The sequence below is a fragment of the Camponotus vicinus genome, unplaced genomic scaffold (genome assembly GCF_025532165.1).
Source record: "Camponotus vicinus isolate PSW18456_S1 unplaced genomic scaffold, iyCamVici1.0 SCAF_11, whole genome shotgun sequence".
Taxonomy (NCBI): domain Eukaryota; kingdom Metazoa; phylum Arthropoda; class Insecta; order Hymenoptera; family Formicidae; genus Camponotus; species Camponotus vicinus.
In genome coordinates this window covers 13,209,938-13,231,731 of record NW_028141947.1, presented here as the reverse complement: position 1 = coordinate 13,231,731, position 21,794 = coordinate 13,209,938, and the positions used below count along the sequence as shown (strand labels likewise).

General features: G+C 35.3%; 2 protein-coding genes across 3 annotated transcripts in view; one reads left to right on the top strand and one right to left on the bottom strand.

The window, feature by feature from the left end:
* The window catches only part of Gli (carboxyl ester lipase-like protein Gli), a 32,808-nt gene that overhangs the window by 10,517 nt on the left and 497 nt on the right, over nt 1-21,794 (bottom strand). For both annotated transcript variants that reach the window (XM_083081279.1, XM_083081277.1), the window contains one exon: nt 14,688-14,850. The gene's annotated coding sequence lies outside the window, so the exon portion shown is untranslated. The remainder of the gene's footprint in view (nt 1-14,687; nt 14,851-21,794) is intronic.
* Nucleotides 1,740-21,283, top strand: Bib (MIP channel family protein big brain). Its single transcript, XM_083081283.1, has 4 exons — nt 1,740-2,439; nt 3,730-3,856; nt 17,869-18,076; nt 18,860-21,283. The coding sequence occupies exons 1-4, from the start codon at nt 2,130-2,132 to the stop codon at nt 20,027-20,029; spliced, it is 1,815 nt and encodes a 604-aa protein (XP_082937409.1). The 5' UTR covers nt 1,740-2,129; the 3' UTR covers nt 20,030-21,283.

The following is a 21,794-nucleotide window of genomic DNA, read 5'->3' as shown; positions in this document are numbered from 1 at the left end:
TAATGATTGTATGTAGCATAGCAAGAAGAAAATAATTTATTCAATTGAATAAAGGAACTATAAAAGATTTCTGTATTATAATTGAGAGAGAGAATAGTTTGTAATTGGAGATTTTACATTATGTACGTATGTCAGTATATATATTAGCAAAAATTGGATAGCATTTCTATCAAATCTCTTCTCATATTCGCGATATTCCTTTTATTATCATTACATTGACGTAGTCCCAAAAATTTGCATTTCTATATATTGGAATATATTGGAATTGACATAAACCAGTTTATCGTACTTATTCTTCTACGCGAACATGGACACTATGTAAATAATAAATTCGCACGATTTTCTGCCGAATCATTTCTACTTGTATTCTTAAGTTTATCGATCGCATTTTTAATACGAAAAATCAATGCAATTTTGTATAAGATGACCTTCGAGGTGATCATTTATGTCTGACATTCGCTTGTAAAGTTTGTCTAAATGTACGATATTATACTCGTTGTTCATGCCCCGTCGTGCGTATATCCCTTTTTTGTGGGAACATGGACATTATGGTACTCTTTGAACTCGTGGGAATAAGACCCACCACTGAGTCAAGTGTATACGCGATGGTTTATTTATTTAGTTTATTTTTATCATCCGCAGACTCCAACGTACACATTGGTGAATGGAAGCTCACAGCTAATGATGCGCGCATTTAAGCTTAAGTACCTTAACTAAAGGTAATACACGCGATGCCATTCTTAATAGTTTCTATTAGAACACTCGATCCGTTTTCTTATATTTCTCATACACACTATTTTATGTGTATATTAAGTATTACATTGTTTTATACAGACGAATAATAAGAATTACATTTATTAATTATTTAATAATTAATCGGATAGGAAACAATATTTTTGCATTAATTCTACACGAAAATTCTGCGGAGTTTAAAAACAGTGATTTATAATATTGAAAGCGCAATTCATTAATTTCAATAAAGTAAAAAGCATTAATAATTAATAGACTCTTTTGATTAAATTAATATTGAATTAATATTTGAATATAGATGAAAAGTTTCTTTATCTTTTTATAATATTTTATAATTTGTATAATCTCAATAATGTGTTCTTTGCATTTGTAAATATCAGTGAAAATTCGCGAGTGAGATCCATGGAATAAATGCAGATATCAAATCTTATATTTGCATATTTCAAGTGTAAGAAACAAAAATAATTAATTATCATTTATTATTGTATATTATTATTGTATTTATTTTTATATATTAAATAACTTTCAATTATTAAAATATAACAATTTACTTTTCATAGATCAGATTAATAATATAAAATAGAGGCGATAAAAAAATAGATATAGAAATATAAAGACACCAAAAAGCGTTTATGAGAAGATAAAATAATTCTTTAAATAAATAATTTGTTTTTTTAATACAAAAAAGTCTCACTATTTAATTGTAAAAATAATATACTTTATAATTATAATTATTTTACGCACTTTATAATTATCTTACGAAGATAAAGATCAAAAACCTCTCAGCGTATACTCAGTCTTTAAAAAAGAGTTTCTAAAGTTTTAGACATTATTCGGTTAGTATTTAATAGTAGTAGTGACAGTGATGATGTGAGGAGCTCGAATGCGCAGCTTCACAGATGCACCGACATATCGGGTATACTGATCGAAGAGAGGGGGGGTGGTAAGGTGGTGAAGGCGCGCTTACGCTCTGCAGTCTGCAGGGCCCACTTGTTCGCCATCGCGTTGGCTTGCCACTCGCGAGCGCGTTGGCGGTCGGACAACATCGAGTACATCCTCCTTCGGCCGCGCTCACAACACTTCGAGTTTATTTCACTCGAAGAATTCACCGAGAATAGTCGCGAATGTCACGGTATCTTGAGAGAGGAAAGATCAGTTTTTGAGTTTCCATTGGGAAAATTTACAATATCGTTGAAGGACGGTAGCGAATCGCACCCGATCGATCAGTGTGATCGCGGTCTTTTCGATTGACATTAGCGTAAAAGTGCACGTGAGAATCACATCATTCTGAAAGAACATGTTCTGAGAGCGAAAGCACACTTCGTCGTGTCGTATTTTTCTCTTTTTCTATTCGTGATCGAGCAACAACGAAAGCAAGGATGACAACCGAGTCTTTGGCGCGCGAGGTCGACTCGCACATCATCACCATCCTGTCCAGACTATCGGCTCTTCGGGAAAACAATGCCGAAGTCATTGACAGAAAACCACCCATGTCCATCGAGGCTCGTAGTTTAGAGCTTTGGCGAGCAGTGGCTGTCGAGTGCTTCGCTACTTTCCTCTTCAGTCTGGTGGTGGCCGGTGCAGCCGCTGCCTCCGCCGTATCCGGAAGTGGTCTCTCTGTATTAGCCACCGCCATAGCTTCCGGCTTTACTATCGCAGCTATTTCTCTCATCTTCAGCCATATAAGTGGTAAGAATTATTGCATCACTTTTTTATGAAATTCAGGAGATAAAGTTCCTGTGTATCTGTTGTCATGTTTTGAGAGATGAAATTCATTCGAAAAAAACAACGGCTATATTTTATACATAATAGTCTTCAATCCAATGTTTAATTGGAATTTTGGAAATTTTACTTTTGTAATCACAAAATTGATTAATTGTTATTTTAATTTAATTAATTTTTGCTTCTATTTAAGTGTTTAGAAAGAAGCAATTAGTTAGTCACTTTAAATATATATAAAACTTCAAAATATACATAAAAAATAAAAGAAAAGATATCCGATCATCTTCAAAAATTTTTTTTACTAATATATAACACATTTTTATTTTATTATTTCAAATAATAATTAATATTTCTCTTTCTCTCGTAAGTTTATAAGTACAATCTCTACTATCGCCAATAGTAAACAATTTGTTTGATCTTAATTTGTACATCTTACATTGCATGCGTGAGGCTTATACACATATGCGTGCGTATCTTCTTTCTGCAAAGTATTCAGAGAATAATTACGTAAAGGGTCGCGAACTGCTCGAAGCAACTATCTCGTTGCGTGAATAGTCGTGTTCCTTCTTCTATGTTCGTATCGTTGACGAGCAGCGGCCCTCGCGATTTCTCTCGATTGACTCGTTAACTGATTACGCCGGTGGCGTGGATGTGGATATTACCGCATTGTGCGTGTCTATCGGAACGCATATGTGGGTACTGTCAGAGTACGTTCCACCGCGCGCACAATACGCGTGTAGTATAAACTTTCAGTTCCCGTATACTACGGAAACTCGATCTCGATTATTCCTCATTCACTATGGTTTCACGAATGAATGGGATACACGTGCCCGCCAATTTAATTCTATTTCAGTTCATTGAGCAATCATTTATAACGAAAATTGATTCTCTAAATTTATATTAATCTATGTAATTTATATATATAATAAGAGAATTATTGCTTGAAAGAAAGAGAAAATTTATTTAATGTCTTCACAAGCGCTCTACGAGGAATATATTATTTTTGTCGTAATTCACATCAAGCCGTGGTTGGTAATTTAATTTTCCGATTTGTATCAATTTCGCATTGACTCGAGAATTGTAACAAATTAAATTGATTAATGTTACAATTTTTGAGCAATATAAACGAAGACGAATGTCGCTGTTTAAAAAAAGGAACGTCGATCAAACGGTATACAAGCGAGTAAAAAATCGCGTAATCCTTGTATTCTTTGAGATTCTTCCCTCTTCTTTATACGGAAAACCTTTTTTACGCAGGTGGACATGTAAATCCAGCGGTCTCGCTATCGTTCGCTTTGTGCAGACGGATTTCCCCACTTCGCGCGGTGCTCTATATAGCAGCACAATGCGGTGGTGGTATAGCTGGGGCGGCGATGCTTTATGGGTAAGCACATGCATCTTTGAGAACCAATGGATCTCGAAACAATTCAATTTGTTGCGCAATGTTGGTCGAGGTTGTCAACAACCATAAAATAAGCATTTAAAAAATATAAGATATTTTCGATTATTATTATTTCATGTTCGTTTAAAGCTATTAGCTAATAACTGAAGATTGAAAATATTATAAAAATGTTAAGTATTACGATACATCTCGTATAAGCAGAATCTTTTTAATTGGCAAAGTATTTTTAGTCTTTAAGAACAATGCAAGATCGTTTCAACAGTTGCATAATTTCTTCATTTCTGAGAAAAACTTATCAAAATAAATTCAAATTTAATTTTCTCAACTTTTTCATATCGATTTTTACAAGTTCTTAAAATTCAACAAATCAACAAGTGTCTTTAAATTATTCTGATATTTAGCCGATAGTAAGCATAATTACTTAATAAAATAATAGCAATTTTTCAATTATGAGTAATGAAAAATCTTGATATTACTCGATGTATAAAGTAGTATAGATCCTTAGTGTTGAGCGGTATTAAGAGCAGAATGAGATTCACTGTCTCGTGAAGACAGCTGCTAGATAGAACCAGGAAGGCATGTGGCCCATCCAAAGTCGGGTCGAGTTTTCTTCCAAGTGTTCGTACGGTGATTGGTAGGCTGAGCGAGTGTTTCGGGAGGAGCATAAATAATACCAATCATCGTGATTTTTATTTCATATGATGATTATAATAGGGCAAACGAAGCAAATATTTCTTTGAGTAATTTTGCACTTTTTTTTAAACAAAATTTTTCATTAACGACAAAACACATTAAAAGTAATGAAATGAATTTATCTCTATATGAATAAAATGTCAATCCATAACATTCCAAGGAATTGTTTCCGATCTTGCGAACGGTGGAGAATGTAATGTGTATCTTGTATAGCTGGACTATAGATAAGTTCCTTCAACATGAAACGAATAGTATCGCATAACGTAAACAGTGCTTGCCATCAAGCATATATGACATATACTAATATATTTCTTATGCAAATTTAACTGGAACATGAATACAAGGTTTGATAAAAATATTTCCTATATCATGCAATTCTCCTTGCTATTGCATTACAAGCTAAAGCGAAAACAAGGTTTTTTTATATTTTATTTTAATTATAAACTTTTCTATATTACATTTTAATATGAAAACTTTATAGAGTTTTCTGTAAAAACGAGAAAATATAATCTACTCTACGAAATATGAACATTCTAATTCGTTCTCCAGAAACATTATGATATATAAAAGTGCACACATCTCCGAGCCATTTGCAAATCGCCCTCGAGATGTACAAGCTAGTGCACGTGCCTCGATCTCGCCTATGGGCAGACGGCTGCCATCTCGAAGAGTGAGAAAAAATGAAAGGGGGAAGCTGGATGGAGCTGCGCGCTGGACCAAGAGAAGCGGCGCATCGTTTGAGAGAGAGCAAGTAAGCTACTCTTTAAGTAGCGGCAGCTGAGAAAGCCTAAAGAGAAGGAGCATGAAACGAAGCAAGAGCAACTTTAAGCACGAACAAGATGAAAAAAGAAGGCGATAAGAAGGCTATAGAAGGGAATGGCGATGCAAAGAATACCTGAATAATAATTGCACTATTTATAATATCCGCTTAATCAGCAGAAAGACATTCAGCGGGAAAACATGCGATATTATAGGAACATATTAAATACCTTCAAATGTAACATAGACTGAGACTTTTATGGAACAACGACTTTAGTCTACATTCAATTAAACGTGTCTAATAGTTTTTTCTACTGAAAAAATTTGGGAAATAATACCTGTGTGTGTCTTTTCTCTTTGATAATTAGATAGAGACACGTTAAAGTGCTCAAGTTGTCACGTGGGACATTCAATGAAAAAGATCGAAAGACAACATCGAAGATAGAAAGGAAGGATTATTATAAATGTTGTCCGATTAACGAATAACTGCTGGAGAAATGTCATAGAACTTTTTTACCAAACATATAAAAAGAACAGTTGGTTCGATAAAACTTTACCTGTTCAATAATTGAGGAGGAAAGGTGGAGCGTGTTAAAACACGCGAAGGAATGCAAGAAGTTGGCACGAGGGCAACAGGATGAAGGAGATCAAAACTCGGAGATAGAGGGCGGAGGAACGGGGCGGGGGAGGAAGGGAATAAAAACGGCAATGTGCGGGGGGAGGAAGGGATGGTAACGAGAGAAGGCGAGAGAAAAACTACGAAAGAGGCAGCGCGACGGAGGCGGCGAGGACGAGAAATGGAACGAGAGTGGGAGAGGCAGAAAGAGGCACGCGTAATTGGCAGGCGAGGGAGAGCCTCGAGAAGGTGAGCACCTGCCTCGTACGAGGAGCCGAGGTCCCGGCGGCGGTCCATCGCCTCGCAGCTGCCGCAGATGTTTCCCCGTGGACCAAAAAAGATCGTGCGGAAAAAGGAACGCGCGAGGCGGCGTACGGGCACCGTCGAACGAAAAGAGGAGACTGGAAGAGGATAATGAACACCTATGCATGCACATATCGAGGTGGGACAAGTTTCACGGCATCGGGCCGATCGGGCCGTGAAGGAGGACGCGAGCGATTCGAGAGCGACGGTGCGCCAAGACCGAGCAGATGTTCCCGCCGCGTTGCGGAGATCATTGTCCGTTCTTCGTCCGTCGCTTCGACTCCTTTCTTCGCCGGGGACGGATGTATCCTGCTAAATTTGGTTTTATGTACTGTCGTGCCGTCGCGTGCCTCTACGTGCGTGACTTTCTTGTTTTTGAATATTTAAAAAACCATATAACCAAAAGAGATATCCAAGTTTCTCTTTTCTAATAATAAATTTAAAAAGCTGTAATTTAAAATTCTGATTTAAAAAATCATTAGGCTTATCGCGACACGTTTTATTACAATTTTTAACTGTATACGTTATTAATATTATACGTTATTAATAAGTTACGCCTCATAAAAAAAATGCGAAAAGGACTCTTTTATCATATCTCTTCCTTTTTTACAATCTATTACTTATTTTTGATCTAATATTATAAATTTATTGAGATATGATATATTTGTATATATATTGTGGTAACATACATATATTTGTTTTATGCGTTTAAAATCTTTAATCTCTATATTTTTAATCGTTATACTTTCTTGTATTGATACTTTTATCTCTATTATGCCAAGTGATGCTGCGCGTGTTTCTCTCTAACTCGTCACGTCTTCTATCTCGTGACACTCGCTGGTCACCCTCCAACCACCATATGACCGCACAAAGAGGTAACAAGTGCGCGATATGTACTGAAATAATAATCGAACAATACTCTAGTTAACCGGACGACCAACAGGGCCCTTTCCCGAGGCATCTCGGGGGAATACCGTCGAGCTCGGTACAGAAAAAAAGTCGGGGCGTGAGATCGAGAGAGAGAAAAAGAGCGCGAGAGGTGCGGAGAATGCACTTGCATCTGTTGCGACTTCGCCGACTAACGGTGGCGGGTGTAAAACACACGTCGCGACGTTTTCCGGGGGTGGTGAAGGACTGAAAAAGGGACCCGGAGATAGGAATTGTGGGGAATCCGAGGGGTGGATTTTGGCGCCCCTATCGTTCTTATCCGCGATCGTTGTCTGTCCCAAACACGCGCGCGCAAGGTAATAAATATAAAAATCGTTCGATAAGCTAAACTGAGGCAAAGAATGGTAGGGGAGAGAAAAAAATGATAGAAGCGGGAGCCGCGAATTTAATTATCCGTGAAGAATTTACTGTCATCTCTTCATTACGCGCACTTACAGGATTCTTCCATTACTGCATTCGCAAGGGAGTAATTTTTTTTGCCGAAAGAATAGTTGTGAAATATTTTACTTAAAAAGTGTTTTCTGTTTATGTGTCAAGATAATATGGAGTTTTATTTTATATCTAGTCAAATTAGGCATATGCTTAAAAAATCTATATTTTTAAGAATATAAAAGTCAACGAAGATAAATAATATTATCAATAACATATGTAAAGAAATTTCTCTTAAAATTTTATTTGCTATTTATTTTTATCAGCTCATATTAATTTATTTTTACAACTGTATATTTGCTTTTTTAAAAATTGTGAAATATTTCTAGCAATATTATGTTTACAAAAATAAATCCTGCAATATCTACAAATATATTTAGAGTTCTTCGTTTTCCCGATTATATGACGAAGCACAGATTTAGTGATTTTCAGTCGTATGCGAGGAGGATCACGAAATTGGATGCTTCGAAAATTAGTCTATTGAAATCTTGAGACACGTGCGCCAGGTAAGCGTGCACGATGCCGATATGTGGGCATCCTTTCAGACGAGGTTTTCCATAGATATTCTCAATTGAAAGATTTCCAATTTATCAAAGTTAGACCTAATTCCTAGCGCCGCCAATATTTTGGCCAAAACTTTGCAGCTGCCAATAAAGTTCGGCTTATGGTTTCGTAATCTATGCAAAATGAATCTGCTTGAATAATTTCTGCCGTCGAATATCTGATATATCGGCACGAAATTCGCGTTTGAGAGTATGACTCTCGCGACACCGAAAACTCGTGCAATCGTTTAGAAAGATAATAATTCAGACTGCGACAAAAATGATTAAATTCTTTATAAATGAAAAAATAGGAATACATCATGAATACGTCTAGAATACATCATGAGATTCCCAAATCTAATTTTAAGCATAATTTGTGTGTATAGAATTGATATAATATGCATTCTTTTAATTAGCATTTTTCAAGCATTATAGTTAATACAATGAAAGATAGAGAAATCAAACAATGAAATAATATTGTTCAAACAATGAAATAATTTAAACGACCTTATCTTCTCGTAGATTTTTAATTTAAGGCTTAATTAAAGTTATGATATTTCAGTTTTTATAGAAATTTTCAAAAAAATTCTGTAGTTAATGGTATTTTATAATATCAAATACTAAGACGAAACTCTCTCGTCATATCGTTTTTAGATTTTACTTAATTCTTTCAAATTTTCTGCTTTTTAAAAACCGAAGAAAGCAATGGTCGCAGGGTGGTTCAAGTTAAATCTATTTATCAAGGGGGTTCTCTACTAATACCACGAATTGAGGAAACAGCTGTGAAATGGCAGGTGTGTTATGACGTCAGGCAAGACACACGCAGTGCGCGTGTCGAACCGGATGTCCAGGAATGAAAACAGCTTTGCCGCACAGCTTTTGTGGTTGTGTATGTCGTTCATGGGTGGTGGTATATTTCTTGCCTTGGTCATCGAACCACCATCACTGAAACTATCTATTCGAGATTAATGAGAAAGGTGTGCGCGCAAATTCCCTTTATTTATCTCTTATTCAAAAGATAAGGATTTCCTGTCATACTTTGATCGAGATATGTTTAATTAAATCGAATAAATGATATTTTTTTACGTATTTAAATATAAAAAAAATTAACAGTATATTTCACATCTTTTTTCGAAGCAAATTTAAGATTTATTTTTTCATTTGAAATGTCATTATACTAATATTTTCCAAAGCTCGTACTGTCAAATTTATTTAAAGTTTCTAAAGATAAATCAAAAGAGAATTTATATGATGATGTATTTATATGCATCTTTTGCTTTTTTAATATGTGTATTATGATAAGAGTGAACAGTTCTAGTGTGTATTATATCGAGATGTTTGGATAAGACGATAGGAGGATAGTAGATCCCCGTCTTTGCTCAAAGATATTCAAATAACCGAAAAGTGTGGTTTATATAGCAAGATTCAGCTACGATATGCAATATTCGCGTCTTCTTGAAAGGTCTCAGATATTGAGTTCTTAATCCGTACTTTTCGAAAAATCCTTCATATCACCAAATCGATTCTCATAAAATTCTTCTTGGATTTATTTCATTTTCTGATGATATTTTTTTTGCTTACATAATTCTATGTAACCCTTACAATTTAACTAATTTTTTATCAAATTGGTTATTGTATGTACGTATTTTTCTATTAAATAAATTCTATTAAATATTAATACATAGAATATTCTATAAACACAGATTTTAAAATTACGCATTTATTATATCATTAAAACATTTAATTATACTGATTGTAAGAATAGTGTATAAATACGTACGATAAACTCATTATTAGAGCATTTTTGCACAAATAAGTTTTCATAATTTAAAAATATATAGTCTCGTCTATAGTGGATGCAGGAGAAACCGACGTTTCTCGGGCCGAAAATACGTGAAAGCCAGGTGGGTCAGGTAGTATGGTCTTTCTGTCGGCGCTCAGGAATGCTTTACCTGCCCGAAACGCCTTTTACTGAGAAGCGACACAAAAGCATGCGCTCGCGGATGTTGCGGATTCCGTTCCTTTACAACTTTGGACCCGGCCGAACCCAGTCTCCTTTCCGTTTATCGGTACGTTATATTTTCAATGACACGAATGTCGTGTATTATGACAGTGCAATATCGGAGCTTACGGTACTACCTACCCGATATCCTTGAAGTAATAGGAATAAATTTAACAGAGGCTGTCTAGAGAAAACCTTGCTCGTTTGACACATTTATTAATCAGAGGTCAAGTTGAATTTAATTAATTTCTCTCTGGATACATTCTGATAGAAATTTTTTCTTTGATGTTTTATCAAGATGAAGTGAATAGTCACGTGAGTTCTAGGAAGATATTCCTTCAAACGATAAGAATTTGTTATCTGTGTATATAAATGTCAAAATATTTTCTGATTTCGTAAATATGTTACCATCTTTAGATTAAACAAAATGGAAGGAACTTTTATCGCGTTTAGGGACACAAAACCAGTGCGATACGTGAGAACTGTGATGTGAGATGCTATGGTCAATCTTTAGAAGCGCACTCAACATTTTATAACAACTTCATATAATACAATAAAATTATATTCAAAAGAAATATATAATAATATATAATGATATATAATTGCATTATAATATTATAGATATAGTGATTTCTTAATTCTTTTCGTAGAATGTACGCATGTGTCAAACAATGTGATGCTCTCGAATCAAAAAAACGTAAACTCCATTGTAAGATCCGCCAACATTGGCGGATCCCGTAAATGAAAAAAAAAGAACTTCCATTATATTAAAACGGGCCGGTTTGGTTGGGTTAGGTCGAGCAGAGTAGGATGCCAACAGATGGTCGCAACCACGTGTTCGTTTTCAAGAACCTTTCCATTCCTTCCCTGCGGAGCAATGGATTGGATGCACGCGTGTATCGCGAGTTTTATACTTTAAAATTAGCTTCATGACTAAAGTATAAGTGTGCGTGCTATTTTAAGATATCAGAAGCCGGCAAAAAGTTTTGACGGAACTTAATTTTTACTTCTCAATATAACGTATCTACCGAGGGGTAAACCGCTGATCAAAATTATGTACACTAATGCCTACTAATGCCCAATTCCTGGGTATTACTGCTAAATTTTTAAAATTTAATAATTTAAATTTTAATAAATTTAAAATTATTATTTGGAAGAAAAGACTTAATAATACTTTAATAACGTCCATAATACGCATTAATACTTCAATAAAACCTAATAATGCCCAAGTAATGCCCAAGTAATGTCCAAGCAATGCCCAGTAATGCCTCAAATCTGTACACCGCAATGCCCTCAGCGGTTTACCCCTCGGTATCTACACGTCAATTGCATTTTCGTACATGTTAATGATAAATTAAGAAATATTTAGCAAAAAAGAAAGAAAGATACGTTCGGATATTTTTAAATATCCAGTATTTATAAATCTAGAACAAGAAGCTTATATTTACCATATAGACAATAAATCATTCAAATGCATCAATTTTTTTATTTAATCGCAAAAATGTCTTACTTCTCGATTGAAATAATCGTTCCACAATCTATATCGAAATTTTTCTGCTTTCAATTTTCATTCTAACATCCACTTTTAATAGTTAAATCATTCTCTTTTTTTAATTATTTAATTTATAGTTTTGCGGAAAGTTCATCTTTTAAATTTCTAAGTGGATAAATGTTTGTATCTATTTGAAATACAAAATAATTCAATGTCTATATTAATTAAACCTATCAAAAGCTTTTAGAAATGTGAAAAAATTGAAGTTGAATAGGAACACAATTTCAATTCGGAAGATTTGAACATGTCGTTGATTTAAATTAGCTCAAAGTATCAAAATTAATATTGCATCTGGTAGCGAACACAGGAAAGACGTCAGACATTACGTGGACTGATCGCGAGTTTCCGTCTCTCTTTTATCTTATCGGTATTATGTATCCTTAAGCGTGTCCGGTGCGCGGATAGACATCTTCGAAGTCCCGGAGACGTAAAACATCTGCCGTGTCGTCGGACCCCCCGACGAAGGAGAATCATTTATGGGGTCCTAAAGCTCCTTTGTGACGGCGACTTACGCTATACGGCGCCCAAAAAGGACCACGGAGGATTCCTTTTGTGCAACATGTGGCTGGCACGTGTATCCTCGTATGAAGGCGATTTATAGATCTATATAGGAGAAGACATGCGCGCGTGATTCGCTCTCACTCTCGGGCAGCTGCATCGCCCTTCTATCATATCTAAAAGGTCAATAGGATTTTTGCATCGTTTTTACATTTACATGGATTATCATGTCAAATCGCGATTATTTATGTGCATTTACCGAATTAATTTAATATAAAATTTATAATAATTTTAATAAAAAATTAAAAAGAAATAATTGTAATTATAAAAGAATGTAAAATTATATTGTATTACATTTATAGATTCGTATATTTGCATTATTACTTAGACATTATAGGATAGTATATTAAGTTTGATTGTTGTTAAATAAATTTTTGCTAAAAAGCTATTTATTCTATAGCTTTTAATTTTAAACTCAGAAAATATGCAAGTCTTATGACATCACTATTAACATGTCAGTTTTGTGAAATTTACTGAATATTTGAAAATAATAATTTTTTGCTTTTAATGTGTTTTAATATCGAGAAGAGCTGCGGCTGAATTAACTAAGAATTATTTTTAAGAAGCGTCATTTGCATTATTACTTAAGAGTCTCGGCAAATGACCGCGTTGTCCTCTCACAATTCGCTCCCTTTCGACCGTCTGAAGGATACCGACAATTATTCCTCGACCCTACCATTTCCGCAGTATTACTACCTCGCAGCCTAGTACTCCGCTTTGTTTAAGGTTTCATTTAACCCATGCAACTTCCCTTCTGTCTTTCTGTCCATTAAAAAGACATTTTTGCTTTGTAATTAAATCTATAGTTATCGATTTATTAATTGTATAATCAGTTAGGGTTTTAGAAGAATTTGTTCACTTTAGATGAAAAATGTTACATATTTTTATATTATCTTATCGATTATTCAATATTTCGCATAAAAGAAATTTTTTTTATTATCGTATGCCTAACAAATAAAGAAAAAGTTCTGCTGGATGCATTGTTGGTGCATTAGAGATAATAATACAGAGATGATAATCCAGTTGTACGTCTCAATTACAGCCAAAATTATGTGTCATCATTATTTACTTCGAAAGGAAAAATGAATGGGCGTTGTACGTAGGTGATTTGCTGATATTTTAATCGGTCGGTATGCGCTTCCTGTCTCTACCTTTTTCAACTTTAAACAATACCGAGGAATTGTAGGGCGATCTGTTTCTTCCCTCCCCCATATGTACGCTTTACGTCCTCTTTTATAGAATTCTTTGTTACGGTGCAGCGCACACTTCGCGCAAGGAAGCACATTGATCGTGAAAGATGAGACTCGAAATCACCGGTCTGTACCTGGTCACAATCGCAGTCGGTTTTTCAAAAGCGAGAAAAGAGAAAGTGGGCGGATGCATCGAGCGCAAAAAAATTTACGACGAATTGTTGTAACACGCATAAATTCGGATGAACTATTGCTTGGCTAATAACACACGGACAGAATTACAACTTTGCCGAGTAATAATTTCATCTTTTTGACATTTTTACGCATTCGTCCCACGCTTAAGTTATTCGATGCGGGTCCGATTCCCATTGAGATTATATCGTACATTTTTCTCATCTTTTTATACAATTTAGAATAAAAATATATTAATAATTATATGGGAAATTTTTTCTAACATTTCTCTGATATTTTTATATTTTGATTTAGAAACACGAATTTATGTATTATTACAAAGTGTAGTATTTTAAAATATCTTTGTATTATATTTATTTTTTTAAAACAGTGCTACTCCTCTCTTTTAAATAAATTTGAATACTTATACAATTGCACTTATACAAGGTCAATATACACCTTTCCTATTTTGTCTGTAGCGAAACGAAATATATCGTTGTCCCTTCTTCGTCATCTCCCCCACAACGACTTTACGGTTCATGCTACATCCTAATTTTATGGTCTGACCATGCCAACCTCAGCATCTGAACTTTCCCATAGCCAAGACTTTATAATGGTATCGGAGCGAACGTATCATCTCCGGGCCCTTTGAGCTTTCGTCGTTTATCGCGCTCGTCACATGTGTGATATTCCTTGTACAGGGGGATTCTGGAGCAGTTTGGAGTATCCAGAACTTGGTTAGGAGAGGGCGGACTAGGACAGAGGGGGTTGATCGTGTCTCGACGAGCCTCGAGAAGGGGATCTGTGGTCCAGTACGTGAAAGGGGGTATCAATAGCTCGTTAATCGCAACGAAGGGTGGGATTCGGGGCGATACATATCCCGCATCCCCTTGAATTAAATTTATTTAAAACGGCGCACCGACGTATCTACCCTAGGGGTTTATGCCGGGACGTCTCTCGCCCCTTCGTGTGAATTGCGAAAACGGGGCACAGGTTGCACCAAGCACTGGCTGCGGCTCTCGAGTCAAGTGTACGCAAGATTAAACCTACCTCCATCGTGTCTCGCCTCGATGACCACGAGCTTTTCATCGCGTACGACGAGTCCTGAGAACGCGCCCGCCTCCGGGTCAAAATCTCATCGAATTTCTCCCACGAAGCTACTGCTCACAAGCATTCGACTTGCCTTTCATCCGATCGCTATTTTTACGGAAACCTGCAACAATAGTCATATGTGGAATAGATCATGAGAAATGAAACACCTACTCTCTAAAAGTGAATCAGTGTATTATCACTGATTTCCAGTGCTGTACTTATAACTGCTTGTAATCAGGGACTATTTACTGTTTTTCAGATAATACATTGTAGTATATATACGACTTTCACTAGAGTGAATCAGTGTATTATCACTGAAAAAGATAATAGTCACTGATTACAGTCACTGATTACAAGCAGTTATAAGTAAGAGTAAATATACCAGAAAATAACATATAAAACTTTGTTTTTAAAATGAAAAGATTCATTTTATAAGGTAATTTTACATACAAACATATATATATATATATATATATATATATATATATATATATATATACTCTCTAAAAGTGAATCTGATAATACACTGATTCACGCTAGTGAAAGTAGTATATATACTACTTTCACTAGCGTGAATCAGTATCACTGAACAACAATACACTGAAAAACAGTAAATACTCACTGATTACAAGCAGTTATAAGTACAGCACTGATTACAGTGATAATACACTGATTCACTTTTAGAGAGTATATATACACATATATGTATGTATCAAATATAGCATTGATTCTATCAGGATATAACAGTTTTATTTATAATATCTATATGTAATAGTGCAGAAGTAAAATTTCCGTTAAAAATAATTTTAATTTTATTTGAAAAATACATTTCGAAATATTTTTTCTTTATGTAAAAATATTCACAATTGTATCTATGATTTATGGAAAATAATCTATGGAAAAGAATAGGGATTACTCCCTATTCTTAGAATAGATGTAGAATAGATCTATTCTATCGTAAGAATAGATGGGAAAAATCTTTTCACTCATGACAAAAATAACTTTTAAAAGAAAAAATGGAATGCAGTTAAATCTTCCTAAGTAACAAATGGAAAAGTAAAAACTGGAATGCAGTTAAATCTTCCTAAGTAACAAAGATTAATGGCTCCACTTTCGATTCTACCGAAGGTCATCCGGTAATTGTTGAAAAAGGTAACTTATATAGCTGGCAGCAAAAAAAACTGACAGATTGTGAAGTATTATATTATTGTATTATGCGCATTCGAGAGAATGGAGTTTTTCAATAGAATTATTTAGAAAAATCATACAATGAAGGAAATACATCGTTATCATTCTCATGCACTCACACGTCAATCGCAGCATAATATATTCACGTGGGAAATGTACACTGCCGAGCGATTTTTCTGCCGAAGAAGTAAAAATCCGCTTATCACGCAAGGGCACGCATATAAATATAAAAATGCTACTGTTTCTTTCTCCCTTATTCGACCGGGGATTCTCGTCTGTTGCCGCAGTTGATCCCAATTGTGCGGTCATGATCTGCATTTCTGATTTCATCAATTCGCTCTCTTGACATACTTGCTCTCGGTGAAAATAGGGAAAGAAAAGAGACAGGGAGGGGGGGTGATGAATACTGTCATTTGCATTGCGACTGCGATGGTCGAGATAGGGGAGTGTTTCGTGTCTGATGATGAAGAAGAATATGAGGGACGGCGAATCGCAATTCGAATATAGTATTTAGCTATGAGTATTTAGTAAGATTAATCACGATCGAGTAACTCGTGGAGCGAAATTGTGAAGGGCGCCAATCGTACAGGTGTATTTCTATACCTTTGTGTAGAGATTTTGAATAAAAATATTATTCATTAAGATTATCAATTCAATATAACTATGTAAATTGCCCAAAAAACATCGATTTTGATTTTGAGAACAAAGCAATTGAATATTTTGATTCAATAAAAAAATCATATTTATTAATGTTATTAAATCAAAAATCTAAGAATTCCGGTAATTTTTCGAATATATATCACAAATCTTGATCCTATCAGTACATTAAATAAGTTAAATGCCAAAATTGTTACAATCATGAATGCATAATCGTGTTTTTATTACGCTGCGCGTGAAAAGCCTCCGGTCTGATCGCAAAGGAAGTGTCTGAGACAAATGATAATGCGAGAAACATGATTATGGTAATTTTATTGGAACTTGTGAATGCTGTACTCGAGAAGAATCTTGGTTGAGGAAAGTCACTTGCATAGTCTATGCATGTATAAACAGGAGGAATAAAAGTGAGGACAAAAAATAAAAAAAACACTGAAAAAAATCAAAATCGTCGAATAAATAAATGGAAAAAAGAACAAATCTTGTTTAAAATTCGATTGAAATAAAAAAAAATATACGAGAATTAATACAAATATTTCTCTTGTCTATTTACAACCATAATCTCTAATTCACTTTTTAAAAGGCTTGAAAATCTTTAAGTTGAAAAAAATTGAATTTAAATTAATTCTCTGAATTAATTTTCTTTCTTTTGACAAATTAATAATCGATGTTATATTAATTTTTAATTGTAACACATTGTAATTATATCGAATTATATCAATACGTATATTTTTTCACTATCGAAGAATTTTAACAAATAAATTTGAGTTCGCAAAAAAGTGTGTGAAATGCAGTCATCGAATATACTTGTGGGAGATGATTGAAGGTCATATCTCTGCGACCCTATATGATTATACGAGCTGAGAAAATCAACGAGAATTTTATGCAAGGGAAATGTCACAAGAGGTACATCGGGGTCACGTTTAAGGGCTGGAGGATGCACTAGCTAATATAAACATTACACCGTTGGGACCGACTTATCGCAGGGGGTTTCTATGCGGGGTGCATGTCTCGCGGCAAGTTTCAATAGGAAAATCATCGTATATTACACCGCAGTCGCATAACTCGCATATACTAGTGATATCGTCCTACAAGAGACCATATGTGATCATTTTTGACGATCGATAATTTTCTCTCGTCCTCAAAAAATAATTTTTCTATTTTCTATTTTCTATTTTTAACTAGTTTTCTTTCTGTAATTCTAACTATATATGATATTTATTATATAATAAAGATAATATAAGAACTATCCCTTTCTATTATACATATATTAATATAATCTCTCTTTTGATTTCAGAGTAACTACACCCTCGAATACGCAGACCCTGACATCCCCCGGTCGACTAGGAGGCCCGATCGAGAGGCTTTTAGTCGAAATAGCACTGTCTGTGCTTATCGTGCTAGCTCATTTCGCTGCGGATTCATCCAGAGCATTGCCACCTACGATTTCTTCAAAGGCTTCTGCGGTTTTGGCCGCAGCTTATACAGCGGCCACTCTCGTTTCCGTAAGTTCTTTTTCTTAATCATTTAATCGTCTTAATTAAAAAATTATTATGGACATGAAAAAATTGGAAATGAAATAATCTAGATGCAATTTTCAATTATTAAATCAATAATCAATTATTATTTCTTAATTATTCATTAATTATTATTCTTATTCTGTAAACACATAACTGGATAAAAGAATCGCGTTCTTTCTTCCGTTGTGCATGTTCTCCTTTACAACCGTTCTATAAATAAAAACGTCTCTCTCGGACTCTTTCCAATCGGACCGATGTCCGCATCTTTAAAGAGCACCTGCCGTTGGGCGAGTGAGAAGGGTGGGGTCTTGGAGGACACACTGATTGTGAGCAGGAAGGTGAAAGAAAGAACTTAATCCTGGACCCACCTGCTCCGAAACGAATGTACAATGCACTCCAAAACGAAAAATTCTTGAAAGCATCCTCTTACAAGTGTTGAATGTAAATTCTCTGCAAAATCAAATACGCTCAGAGTTCAGTACAAACTTTCTTCGTACATATCTATTACTTATAAAAACTTCTACCTTCGTCTATTTCCTTGTGTTCCATTCCGTACAAAAATTATAAAATATTATATCTCTCAGAGTATATGTAAAAAATTTTCATAATTTTTGAGAGGGAAGAATATAGCAATTATTTATAATTGTCACAATATACTGAAATTTTTTTAATGAAGACGTAAAAATCAAGCTTAATGAGAAGAATTATTTTGTTTAAATATCCATGGTGCTGTTAATTATTTAATAATTTTTTTTACATTTTTTTCAGAGTCCCTTTCTAAATCCAGCGCGCGCGTTGGGTCCGGCCTTCGTTATGAATCGCTGGGACAATCATTGGGTATACTGGGTAGGTCCGCTTTCGGGAGGCGCCGTGGCGGCTCTACTTCACGAGTACGTCCTAAGTCCCAGACCCGCGAAGGATTCGCGCGACATGGACGACGGCGATAATTCTTCCATGAGATCCGACGAGGATACGTACGACGATCTGGACAAACCGAACGGGCCCAAGTTTCCCAGTGCATACGCAACCTATCGTCCAGTGGCTGGCGCGTCGTCGTCGATCTACAGCGCACCACCAACCGCGTTGGAACGCGTCGAATCGATCTACGGCGGCACTAAATCGCTCTACTGCAAATCGCCACCGTTGACGCGTGCCAATCTGAATCGCTCCCAGAGCGTTTACGCGAAATCGACGTCGGGCCCGCGGGATGGCCTGATGATCCCGAAGCCGGGTCCACTGGTGCCGGCGCAGAGTTTGTATCCTATCAGACTTGGTCAGAACGGTGGTTGCCAGAGCGGTGGTAACCGCGAGAGCCAACCCATACCTGGTGGTCCACCGAGCCAGTCGTCGCAGAATCACAACAGCACCAATCAGAACATGCAGAACCAATTGCAGCAGTGCACGCAGAGCATCTACGGCATCCGCGGGATCTCCACGAGTCTTAGTACACGGGAAAACGGTATCTACGGTGTATCTACTGGTTCCAGCGTCTACGGCCGTGCACCAGCACCACCGCCGAGCAGTCAGAATTCGCAGCAGTCCGGTCAAAGTAGCGGTCAGTCCTCGATACAGAATCATCCGCCACCACCGCCGCCGTCGCAGCAACAACCGCAACAACAGCAACAACAGCAGCAGCAGCAGCAGCAGCAGCAGCAACAGCAGCAACAGCAGCAACAACATCAGAACGGACCATTGTCGAGTAATTCGGATAACGGGCCAAGCACCAGACGGCCCGAAAGCATGTACGGCCACGTTTCGAGGCGCAGTGACGATTCCGCGTACGGTAGCTATCAGAGCTGCACGCGAGGAAATTATGGCAAAATGCCTGGACCACCGCAATATCGCGATCAGGGTAGACCGAGTCCGGCCGGACCCCTTCAGCAAAGTCAGAGCGCGCAAAATAACTTCCAAAGAAATTCGCCGAATCCTCAGTATTGACTATAAATGAAGAAATCGAATCGGATATTATGGCGATCAACGAATTATCTCGCTTCTCGATGAAATATAGCTTTTCGTCAAATATTTAAAAATCTCAGACTCTTCAATGAGTGGTTTTTATTTAGCGACATAAATCCACAACAAGTTATCTTTGTTATTTACTGGATATTGAAAAAAGAGAATGACGCTTGTGTCGATTTATATCGTTAAATGGAAAGCACCTGATAGGAAGTTTTTTTACATTTTAAATGCGAAAGTTCGTCCTGATATAATTCTATAAGGTGTACTATTCGCAACGATTAGTTCTATGGAATCTATTTTTGCGAACTCCTATTTCGTTTTATAGAATGTGAAAGTAATATCGGACCAATATCATTTATGTCGATGATGAGCGTCAATAAAACTTGTAAATAGGTATTACATTATATATAACGTGTATACATTGTGTATTTCTGCGCGATGCACATTGAAAAAAAATGAACTGTGCGATATGATCATTGAGCTTTTATATCAATGTTTTATAATATATTAGATTTACCGTATATACATATTAGAAAAACGTAATTTAAAATCGTATAGGGCGAGAGAAAACTAATGTATCAGCAAAGGAAAAGATGAAAAAATATCTGCCAAAGAGCAGAAATATTATTCTCGATAAACTTCGTATAACGATTTACAAAAATGTTAGATATGTCGAAGATGAACCGACTTATATATCGTTGCCCGTACACGTGTAAATATATAGATTTAAATTTAATTTTTTTTGGCACAAAAAATATTATTAATTCTACTTGTCAATATTATAATACTATCAATATTATAATACTAATATTATAATACTATTATGCCAAATCTCTGCAGTGAAGCGTGTACTGATCTTTCAACTGTGAAATAAGCTTCATTAGCGAGATCATTTTAAAATCTTTTCGCAACGATGGAACCAAATGAAAGACTGCGAAATGAATTACATGCTATGCTCTATTTTATGAGTATTATTCTCTCTTCCATATGTGTAGACTTGAAATATATACATAATTTTAGCGCGCATGACGTAAATTATTATATTTGTACAAATGATAAGTAGTGACTCTTCGTATGATAAAAATTATTATAGTGGTTTAAGAAAGTAAACTCGCGCATGAGAAACATGTATTCCGACAATTTTAAAATAGAGTATATATATAATCTTTAAGCGATTTTTTTATAGAAAATCTGTACATAGATTCTAGTTAATAAATGTTTATAACTTCTTCATTTCTTTTTTCGTTAATCATGTCAACAATGTTTTACTTACCGATAATACTTTACGAAATATTAATAAATCCATAAATGTCTATTCATAAAAATTCGTTAAATACTTGTTTATTTTATAACGACAATATTTGTGATAATCAAATTTACGATCTGACGTGTTGTCACATTAATTTCAACGATTTACTGCCATTAATTGGAATTATTTCGAAAAAAAGATAAACGTTTATGAATCATATTAACTCTTTGTTAAATACTATAAGCAACTTATAATGGACGTTAATTAGTACCGGCTAAACAAATACAACATTTATATATAATTATAATATCTAATCTTTAGAAACAAATTGTTGTCAGTAAATATTCTTCAAAGAGCGACTTTGGCATATGATTTTTTTTTCTATATTCTTATATTTTTTTAAATTTCTCCAGGGAAAGAAGAAAAAATGCATAGTTAGAAACAATAGATCTAATATCGGTAAAAATAGGCTAATATGTTTCATCAGATTAGATT